The 11,307-nt window shown below is 43.3% G+C and overlaps 1 protein-coding gene across 4 annotated transcripts in view; it reads left to right on the top strand.

Moving 5' to 3' along the window:
• The window catches only part of ZMAT3 (zinc finger matrin-type 3), a 44,454-nt gene that overhangs the window by 23,052 nt on the left and 10,095 nt on the right, over positions 1-11,307 (top strand). For 3 of the 4 annotated variants that reach the window (XM_017506287.2, XM_017506289.2, XM_017506286.2), the window contains exons 3-5: positions 7,900-8,016; positions 10,798-10,964; positions 11,085-11,185. In XM_017506287.2, the coding sequence (XP_017361776.1) occupies positions 7,900-8,016; positions 10,798-10,964; positions 11,085-11,185 (385 nt within the window). Of the gene's footprint in view, positions 1-7,899; positions 8,017-10,797; positions 10,965-11,084; positions 11,286-11,307 lie in introns of all 4 variants that reach the window. The other variant, XM_017506290.2, reaches the window with a different exon arrangement.

The following is an 11,307-nucleotide window of genomic DNA, read 5'->3' as shown; positions in this document are numbered from 1 at the left end:
TTGAGATGGGGTCCCACTCTGTTACCCAGGTTGGAGTGCAGTGGTGTGATCTCTGCTCAGTACAACCTCTGTCTTCTAAGCTGAAGCAATTCTCCTGCTTCAGCCTCCCAAGTAGCTGGGACTACAGGTGAGCACCCTCGGTCTCCCAAAGTGCTGGGATTACAGCTGTAAGCTACCATGCCTGGTCTGGTGCCTCCTTGATTGGCTTAGTAGTTGACCTTCTGAATTATTTCTGTGGCAATTCAGAGATTTCACCTTGGTTTGGATCCATTGCCGGTGAACTAGGGTGATCTTTTGGGGTGTTAAAGAACCTTGTTTTGTCATATCACCAGAATTGTTTTTCTGGTTCTTCCTTATTTGGGTAGACTATGTCAGAGGGAAGATCTGGGATGCAAAGTCTGCTCTTCAGATTCTTTTGTCCCACAGGATGCTCTGATACGGTGCTCTTCCCTTTCCCCTAGGGATGGGGCTTACTGAGAGCTGAACTGCAATAATTGTTACCTTTCTTCTGGATCTAGCCAGCTAGTGGAGCTACGGGGCTCTGGGCTGGTACTGGGGAGTGTCTGCAGGAAGTCCTGAAACATGATTCATCTTCATGTCTTCTGGCAGAAACTCTTGGCCAGCAAGAGGATTCAAAACCTGAGTGAGGGGTGCGCAGGAAAAATAGGAGACAGAAAAGCGGGGTCAGGAGGTCTGGGAAGTGAGTGCTCCATCAGCAACTTTATTTCTCAAAGCCTTGGATTATATACATTTTTCAGGCTCTGGTTTACGTCAGTGTAAGAGAAAAAACAGATCACTAATTCACATACTCTGTACAATAAGGATGACAGAGACACACAATCAGTGGTCGTAAAAGGCGATAGTCATTCCTGGTGCTCATAAAAAACATTTACATCAAGACATTGTTCCTTGTGACTGCAGGATTATCTGGTTCCGATCATCTGGTTATCTTTTAACAGGATTCTCCTTTTTTTCTGTCCCTGACTCAAATTTATCTCAACTTCCCTCTATCAGGTGTCCCTGTGTCTGGGCTCGACCACCCGTCTTGTGAAACTCACTTTGCAAGTATTCATACAGTTGGGTTCCCAACAATGTCTGTCAGCTGTGGATACCAGCACCTGCACTCGTGGAGGTAGCGGGGCAGTGAAGTGGACTCTGAGGGACCTGGGTTGAATTTTTGTTAAGGGTACTGGTTTTGTGTTTATTGGTCTCCAGCCAGGAGGTGGTGCATTCACGTGCACATCAGCTGTGGTAGTATACAGATGATCACGTGGTGGTTGTGGCCCAAGAGCTCTCAAGAGGTTCTGTTCTTTGTCTGAGGCTACCAGGTGGGCAGAGAGGACCACCAGGTGGGGGCAGGGTTAGGCATGTCTGAGTTCAGTCTCTTGTTAGGGGAGCTGGCTGTAGGGGCTGTGGTGGATGGAAGTGTGGTTCCCAGGACAATGGAGTTATGTTCCCAGGGGGATTATGGCTGCTTCCGCTGTGTCACACAGGTCGCCAGGAAATTGGGGGAAAGCTGGCCATTACAGGCCTCACCCAGCTCCTATGCAGCCCACAGCCCAAAAGACTGGTCTTCCTCTCAGTGTGCCCCTTCTGCAGCCCCGAGTTCATTTCCAGGCAGCTGGTGGGCAGGGCTGAGAACTCGCCCCAGACCACAGGCCTCCCAGCTGAGGAAGCAGGCTGACTCACAGTTCCTCAGCTGTCCCAGCCTGCAGCGGCAATGCACCTCCTTCAAAGGGTCTGTGGATACTTGGCTTTTCTGGTATGTTCCTGCGGTAGTTCTTGGAGCAAAAGTTCATCATGTGGGTCCCCACACATTGCTCTGTCCATCTGAGTGGGAGCTGCTAATTAGTCCTACTTCCTGCCTGCCATTTTCCCCGTAAATGTGCGTATTTTTCTTAGTTGCCATTATCATCATCATCATTATTATGCTGTGGATGCAATACTGGAGATGCTACTTTGGAAATAAAATACCTGACACTATCTAACCTTGACCCCTCCACTAGTGCTGGCCACCTCTTCTGCCTTTTCATGGCCTGTGTTCCTGTAGCCATGCTCTTCAGCTCCTATATCAGCTGTTCTTCCACTCTTAGTGACTGCTTCCTGTTGTCATGCAGACAAGCCTGTAAAACCCATCTTTCAAAGAATTTCCCATTGATCCCATTTCTCTGTCTAGCTGTATGCTGGATTTCTCTGCTCCCTGTCATAGCAGAGCTCTTCTGCCTAGTTGCCTGTACTGGGTGTTTTCTTAGTTAAATCACTTCTCATGACCTTTTATCTCTCACTGTTCTATGAAGTGATTCTTACCAAGGCCAGCTGTGACCTCTGTCTTTGCAAATCCAAGTATCACTTCTAAATCCCGACTTTATTCACAGTAGCTTTTGACCTGATGAAGCACTCCCTTTTTTGGTTATTGTTGTGTTGAATGATTATGAAATCCTTCAGATATAAAGTACCAAAAATATAATGAACATTTGTATTTGCCATTCAGCTTAAAGAGTAAAAATTATTAATTCAACTGAAGTCCCATTATATCCCTTCCCAATTGTATTCCTGTTCTGTGCCCCCAGATGTAGCCACTGTCCTGGATTTATTGTTATCACACATTGTTTTTATACATTTGCTATATGTGTGTTTCCCTATGTAAGTATGTAGTGTTGTTTTTTATATTTTTAGACCCTATATTAAAAATTATTCTTTTTTTGCAATCTGCTCTTTTTATTCAACATTTTGTTATGAGAATCATTCATGTTTCCATGCATGGCTCTAGAGTGTCGACGTTCGCTACTATGTAGTGTTTCTTCCTATGAATAATCTACAGTTTAGGTATTGTCCTGTAGGTGGTCATTTACATTGTTTCCACCTTTTTTGCTGTTACAGACAATCCTTGTAGGAGCATTCTTATGGATATCTGGAAGGTATGTTTCTGTTTGGGAATCCGTGGAAGTAAAGCTCCTGGTCATCATGTATTTAACTAGACTCTTTTCTTTTGGACCACTTCGTTCTAGACTTCTGTGACACTGCACTTGTCTCGTTTTTATCTTACTTCATGGGCCAGGCATTCTCAATCTTTTTTTTTTGGATTCTTTGCCACACTTTATATTGTAGTGTCTTTGAGGTTTGTCCTTGGCTTTCAGTCACCGAGCTGTCTTGGAAACTTACCTAGTTCCGTGGTTTTATTTATTTTATGTTATTGAGACAGGGTCTTGCTCTGTCACCCAGCTGGCTCACTGCAACCTCAACCTTTTGGGTTTAACTGATCCTTCCACCTCAGCCCCTCAGGTAGCTGGGACCATAGACGAACACCACCATGCCAAGCTAAGTTTCTTTGTTGTTTTGAGACAGGGTCTTGTCATTTTACCCAGGTTGGTCTTGAACTCTTGGGCTTAAGCAATCCTCTTGCCTCAGCCTCCAAAAGTGCTGGGGTTATAGGCATGAGCCACTGTGCTTGGCCCTAGTTCCATGGTTTTAAATTCCACCTACATACTGATAACTCCTTAGATTCTATCTCTAACCTGACCTTGTTTGTAAACTCCAGGTTGGTCTGTGTTTGGACATCTGAAGGGGATCTCAGACTTAACACAGTCAGTGGGTCTCTTGATGACCAGCTCTTTCCCTTCTCTACATTTTACGGTGGGAGCCATCTCATGCTTAAGCTTTTAGCTCACATGTGTCTCCCCTGAGAAGCCTTCTCTGCCCACCCCACCTTCTCCCTGTGCATCATCTGTCATATCATCCTGTTTTATTTTTTGCAGAGCAGTTGTCAGTCACTCGTATTTTTTTCCTTTGGTTGTGTGTTTGGAGATATGTGTATTTATGTATATATTCGGTTTATATTCCCTAGAATAGTTTCTTGAGGGTAGTGACGTTGCCTATGTTCACTGTTTTACCTCCTTTTCTTAGAATGGTGGTCAGAACATAGAGGGTAGTCAGTAACTATTTAACCCTGTTATCTTCCGTGAGATTTATAGACCCAAATTCTCACATGTTTTTAGAAGATTCGTAAACCTTAGCCTTGGCATACAGTGGCTTTTTCTCTCCCATTGCTCGGTGAGCGGGAGGGAGGGTTGTAGTGTTATAGGATTTCTTTGGTGCTGCCTCAGCAGCCGGAAATCTCTGTGGCTGCTGTGTCCTCTGCCTGGGGCCTTGCTCCACTGGGCTCGCTCCACCCGCTCAACCTGGCAGGCTGTGCTTGGCTTGGATCCTGCGCGCACTGAGGGATCTGCACCCAGCTCCTGGCTCCACAGGGTGTGTTGCCAGCAGCTTCTACATTGGGTGCTGGCATCTAGACGAGGGGAATGAGGTGGTGCTTGAAAACTTGGAGGTGTCAGCAGTGGCGGAGTCCTAGGGGGTGTTACAACTCTCACCCTGGGAGTCCCAAGATCTGACCTTCCAAGAAACATTGCAACTTTCTCCTGTTCCTACCACCTGCAGCTTGGCGAACAGGAGCACGTTACATCTCATTCGGTCCCACCACCTGCAGCTCAGTGAACAAGTGCGTGTTACAGGTCGGCCTATACTGAGTTCTTGTCCTGTGACCAAGGGGAATAAGAGGAATAAGGTACATGGGCACTGGAGAGTGAGTAGAGCAGAGAAGAATTTTATCAAGCAGCAGAAGGAAAGCCTTCAGTGGAGAGGGTCCCCAAGAGTGGTTAGCCCTCTGTGTGAGAGGGGACCCAAAACAGATTTGCCATCTGTGGGGCTGAGTTTGGGATTTTCATGAGCTCAGAATGGGGGAGTACATGCTGATGGATTCATGGACAGGCTTGGAAAAAAGCACCATTCAATTGACGTTAAGGCATTGAGGAAGTTCTTACTCTGGTTGTGGACTTCGCCTGGAATTGGCAGCTCAGTTTTCAGGATTTAAACTGTCTTTGGCATGAAGGTTGGGTTTCACTAGAGACCCACCCTGTCTGCCTAGGAGTTTATCTGTCTCTAGTTGCTGTCACGAATCCATACATTGCACTGTCTCTTGGATTCATCAGTAGTGTTTGAGTTGTCTCAGTATGTTAACTCTATCTTCTTCCCCAAAGACTTTTTTCCTCCCCACACCTTTAAAACATTTTCATAAATATTTACATCTACCCTGTGGTTCACCTCCCTTCTACTCTCTTATCCAATATGCTATTACTCGTTCTTACCTTCTTCATAGTTCCTGTTTCTTTCTCCCTTATCCAGCCATTGTCTTGCTTCAGGCCTGTTTTGCAAGCTCTTATCTGTCTCCACTCTGTCTAGTGAATTGTTTTTGACTCCATAGCTTTAAATACCATCCACATTCTGATTATTCCTGAGAGTCTGTCTTCATCCTGACTACGCTCTTGAATGCCAGTTTGGTTTGGGGCTTCTGTGACAACACACTGTCAGATTTTTATCTTACTTTGTAGGCTAGGCATTCTGGATCTCATTTTCTGGGTCTTCATTCTCTACCAGACTCTGTCTTCTAGTGGCCTAGGATTTGGTTCTTGACTCTCCTCTGTGTGTCTTCTCAGCTTCCAGCTTTGATCTGCTACCCTGATGCTCATCTTTTTCAAAGACAGTCCACATCATGCACTGCTTTGCTTAAAGTCTCTTAGAGGCTCCCTGCTGCCTCTGACGTCCACGTTCTTTATCATGGGCAAAGCCATTAAGAATGAGCCCCTGTGTGTTTCAGTTTCTGCTCTCCGCTCTCCTCCAAAGGATCTAGAAGACCGTTCTCTCTCCCTGTGGCCTCTCAACACAGAAGGCTGGGCTTTTGCTCATGCTGTTTCCTCGGTGTACAATTTTCCTTTCCCTTACTTCTTAACCTCCCCTGTAAACATTTGCTCATTAAAAAGACCAGTCAGTGGCCCCCTTTTCAGGGAAGTCTTCCATGGTGATGAGAAAGTTCTATGGAGGAAGAATCAACAGTTATATTAAGTTGAATATGCCTCTTAAGACTTTAATGTGTGGGTGACCAGGAGGCAGTTGGATATACGGTTGCGAAGGGCAAGGATGGAGATTGATGCTTTTGGGAGTCATGAACTTACTCATGGTATTTGAAAAATATAGGTCTGGGTAAAATGACCTAGAGCCAGAGCATAGAAGAGGGCAGGGGTGGGTCCTTGGACACTGTGGAGTTCAGAGGTCTGGTAGAGGAGGAGGGGGGAGGGAAGACGGAATATAGATGATAGTCGGAGGAGTGTTTCAAGAAGGAAATGAACTGTGTCATGCTACTTTGAGTTCCAGTAAGATGAAGGCGCTATATGACTGCTGGATTTGACTGTGGAGTTCACTGTGGCCTTGGTAAAAGCACCTTGAGGGTACTGACGTGAGGAGAAGATGGCTGTTAGTTGATTACTCTGTTTAGCTGCTTATGTATCTGTCTCCTCCTCTATGTGCTTGCTAGTCCTTAGTTTATGTCTAGGGCTTAGCATATAACTAGATGCTGAATAAATGTTTGCCTGCAGGTTTGAGTTTTACAGTGCAGTTTAAAGAATAATGTATGTTTTATCCTTATTTAGAATGTTTCGTTCTATTGGCCCTTGCCACTAGTTTGTCAGTTCAAGGAATGCAATCATGTGACTAATAACTTAAAACGTGATGAGAAAGGCAAATTCATGTTAGTAGAGGTTCTTAGTGCATCTTGAAGCTATCATGCTGTAGTGGAAAAGGACCATTCTTTGGGTTTGGAAGGCCTGTCTCAGGCTTTGGCTGTGCTGTTTAGCCTTGAGAAGGGAGCTGAGGGCATGTCCCTTACAGTCTCTGGATTGCAGTTTCTTGGCTGTCATAAATGGACAATATTAACAAATTCGTCTTAACAAGATTTTTGTGAACAGCAAATGAATAAATGCAATGAACGTCCTTTGTATAAAGATACTCTGTAAGTGCTATTTTTAAAGGATAATTGGATTATCCATTTTATTACTAACTTATGAAGTAGATTAGATCAGAGTGTCATGAAATTCATATTTAACAGTGACATATGAATGGCAAGAAGTTGAGTAAGGACATAGGTCACTGGAAAATGTGATACTTTTTTTTTTTTTCGTTTTGAGATGGAGTCTAACTTTGTTGCCCAGGCTGGAGTGCAGTGGTGTGATTTTGGCTCACTGCAGCCTCCGCCTCCCAGGTTCAAGCAACTCTCCTGTCTCAGCCTTCTGAGTAGCTGGGATTACAGGTTCCCGCCACCACACCCAGGTAATTTTTGTATTTTTAGTAGAGCCAGGGTTTCACATGTTGGCCAGGCTGGTCTCTAACTCCTGACCTCAGGTGATCCACCTGCCTTGGCCTCTCAAAGTGCTGGGATTACAGGCGTGAGCCACCGCTCTGGGACAATGTGATACTTTTTTAGAAACATATAGGAAATTGATTTCCTTTGGCTTTGTTCTCTTATCTTTCCCAGATAAATTTAATCATTCTGTTAGAGCACAAGAGTAGGCTCTTTTACTTCAAGATCTCGTAATCAACTTTAGCTAGTAGTCTGTTTACCCCAGGGTTGTATACGTATGAAGGAATAAAATGTAGTATTACTGGTGTTTTTTTCTTAAGTAATTAAGCAAATACATCGATTAACTCAGTTTGACACGTTTCCCTCATGGTGACTGCAGTTTTCTTTTTTATCCACAGGAGATATCAAGATCCTTAGTAGATGCCTAAAACCGTGATATTACTGAACTCTTCTATATGCATTTTTTGTTCTTCCTGTGCATACATAACCTATGATAAAGTTTAATTTATAAATTGGTCCAGTAAGAGACTAACAACAATAACTAATTAGAAAAAGTACAATTATAAAAATACACTGTCATGGAAATTATGTGAATGTGGGCTCTCTCTCAAAATATCTTAATGTTTTTGGACCACAGTTGACCACAGCTAACTGAAATTGCTGAAACTGCAGATAAGGGGAGACTGCTGTGCTCATTTTATTTTTATGTCTAGGGTAAAAATCATGGTAAGAAACTCCGAAATTACTATGCAGCAAACAGCTGTCCTCCTCCTGCTAGAATGAGCAATATGGTGGAGCCTGCAGCTGCCCCTGTTCCAGCTCCTCCGCAGGTGAGACGCGTGTGTCAGGGTGGCACGGCATTGGGGTGGAAGCTGTGGATGCACACACGGCTACAGGTGACATTTGTTGTCCATGTGTCCATCAGGGTACAGCTGGGAAAATCATCCTGAAAGATGCCGCTTGGTGCTTTTAACTCCTTGAACTATAGTGCTGGATGTAATGCAGGCCAAAATCTGTGAACCTTGAGATTTCCCATTGGCTCTGTTCACGATGCGTGAAGTGATGAGACAAATACTGTTACACGAGTCTTTATACATTTCTTAAAATTCTGGCTAAGTGATCCTGAATAGTCTAGGCTAACCCGGAAATGAAAAGACAGATTTTCAAACGTGTATTTCTTTATTGAAGTTAATCTCATTTATTTTAGATTTTGTCTTCCAGTTGCAAAATTAGTTTTTTGAGATTACTTATTACTTACCTCTGTGCAGAGAGCCTTGTATAAACATGTTTTGACCTAACTATAATGAGACAGACTTGGAAGCCAAGTTCTTTTTGCTCTCTGGACGATGGAACAGGAGATTTAGGCCTCTGAAATATGGAGTCTACTCCTTAGTCTGTCTTTGAAGTGTCATTTGTCTGTAAAACAATGCAGTGGTCATAAACTATCAAGGCATAACTGAGTACACAGCACGCCAGGCGCGGTGCCGAGCACGCCTCATACATTGTTTCATTCAGGCTGGGACCACAGTGAGGTGACGGATGCAGTAAACTTGGGCATACAATTTAAGAAGGAGCTAGAAAAACCTAGTAATCAAGATAGACGTTTAAGGTAATATTTTAGAAATATAAAATTGATGTAAAATAGCGGTGAATAAAACATTGAAAACTTAAATAAGTACTACTGATTTTCCTTTTGCCTCAGCCTGCAATATGATTTGGTATGGCACTGCTACTGATTCTGAATGTAAATTTTTGGTATTTTTTTTATCATTAATTTTTTTTGCATTAAATTTAATTTTTTTAGCTGGATGTGGTGGCACATGCCTGTAGTCTCAGCTACTTGGTAAGCTGAGGCACAAGAATCACTTGAACCCAGGAGGTGGTGGTTGCAGTGAGCTAAGGTCGTGCCATGGCATTCCAGCCTGGGTGACAAAGCAAGACTGTCTCAAAAAAAATTTTTTTTTTAATTAAATAAATATTTCATTAAAATATTATTTATCTTGATTTTTTAGTTTTTTTGATGTTCCATTAAATTCTGAGCCCAAGGCAAGGGTCTCACTCACTTCATTCTAGTCCCAGGTCCTGACCTCATTTAATGCTTGCAACAACATAGAGGTATTGGCCTTATTACTCGAGTGGTATCCGTGAGCCAGCAGTATCAGCTTTACTGGAAGTTTATTAGAAGCTCAGATGAACTAAGGAGCTTTCCATGGTGTTACATGTTTTGTAAAGGGGTAGAGCAAGAATTTCTTTTTTTTTTCTTTGAGGCAGAGTTTTGTTCTTGTTGCCCATGCTGGGGTGCAGTGGTGCGATCTTAGCTCACTGCAACCTCCACCTCCTGGGTTCAACTGATTCTCCTGCCTCAGCCTCCTGAATTGCTGGGATTACAGGCGCCCACCACCATGACTAGCTAATTTTTGTATTTTTAGTAGAGACGGGGTTTCACCATGTTGGTCAGGCTGGTTTTGAACTCCTGACCTCAGGTGATCCACCCACCTCGGCCTCCCAAAGTGCTGGGATTACAGGCATGAGCCATCGTGCCCAACCCAAGAATATCTTTTGATCTTAGACCTTTGCTCCTAACCAGCTGGTATCATTTTACTTTTCTGAGTGTTAGTTTTTAGTACTTAAAAGTGTGGGTAGCAATTCTGGCTGTTCTTTCTTCTCATGGATTTGTTGGTTAAACGAGATATATAAAAAACGAAACCAGAGAACAAGAAGATACCCAGAGAGATCTTCAAGCTGCATAGTTTTCCTGTCACTGGTTTCTGAAGGCTGCTCTAGAATTGAATAGCTGCCCCCAGTGGGGGCTGTTTTCAGTGGGCTCCACCCTCCTGGGCAGGTAGCCTAAATCTTTCTTCATAGCATACCCCAGAAAAATCTTCCCTTCCAAGTGAAACGCTATTTTCTGCAGCTGTTCCTGATATATATATGGTTTCCAGAATCTTTATCGTGTATTATATCACTCTTCTCTGGCCAAAATCTAGTATGTCATTTTTTTTGTTAACATAATATTTGTTGAGTGCCTGCTGTCTTTGGGCACTCTGTTAGGTTCTCTTTCACATGTTATTCCTCAACCTGAGTACAGGTGTCTGGATTTGCTACTCATTTTTAATGTTTTCCTGATTATATCTGTAGCTAGTTTGCAGACTTTTTGAAGACAGGGCCTCTTTTTTAAAAAATATATATGACTGTATATCCCTTCTGGACCAGACAGCAACCCTAATAAGCAGTCAACAGTCAGTGAATGCTTATTGGTGGATTCTGAGTAGACTTTACTTTTTCTTGTAATGTGATTTTAGGCCTTACCTATTTACCCATTACCTACTGTCCTAAATCTAGGCTTTTCAAACTCTTTAAAAAAATTTATTCAGTGGCAACAGCAACGAGCCGTTCACTAAGTTGTTACCTAAGTGATTATAATGCAAAACCAAGGTTAAGTATCTCCCAGCCTTTTTGTTTTCCTGCAGCGAATTATTTTCTTTATGAAGCTTAATGCTTGTGGTCATGCCGCATCCTCTGGTTGCTTTTCAGCTCTTAGAAAGACCTTTGAGGAGAAGAAGGAAGCTCCATATTTTTTTAACCTTGTTTCTTCTTGTCTTTTATGTCAGATGGGCTCCTTTAAGCCAGGAGGCCGAGTGATCCTGGCCACAGAGAATGATTACTGTAAGCTCTGCGATGCGTCCTTCAGTTCTCCGGCTGTGGCTCAGGCCCACTATCAAGGGAAGAATCATGCCAAGAGGCTGCGGTTGGCGGAAGCTCAGAGTAATTCATTCTCGTAGGTATTGCCATTTTCTCTGAGGCCAAAGTGTTATGTGAGATTGACTGTTTTAAAGAAAAAGAGTTGAAAGGGATTCTTGTTTAGAAGACTCACTCTTTTTAAACTTCTTTTCTCCAGGGAATCCTCAGAGCTGGGTCAACGGCGGGCCAGAAAAGAAGGGAATGAGTTTAAGGTGATGCCTAACAGGAGAAATATGTATACAGTGCAGAATAATTCAGGTACCCTGTCTCTTTCCACATCCCTGTGTATACAGTGCAGAATAATTCAGGTACCCTGTCTCTTTCCACATCCCTGTGTATACAGTGCAGAATAATTCAGGTACCCTGTCTCTTTCCACATA

The sequence above is a fragment of the Cebus imitator genome, unplaced genomic scaffold (assembly GCF_001604975.1).
Source record: "Cebus imitator isolate Cc_AM_T3 unplaced genomic scaffold, Cebus_imitator-1.0 Scaffold353, whole genome shotgun sequence".
In the NCBI taxonomy this organism is placed as follows: domain Eukaryota; kingdom Metazoa; phylum Chordata; class Mammalia; order Primates; family Cebidae; genus Cebus; species Cebus imitator.
The sequence above is the reverse complement of the archived record's forward strand: the minus strand, read 5'-3'. Positions and strand labels throughout refer to the sequence as shown.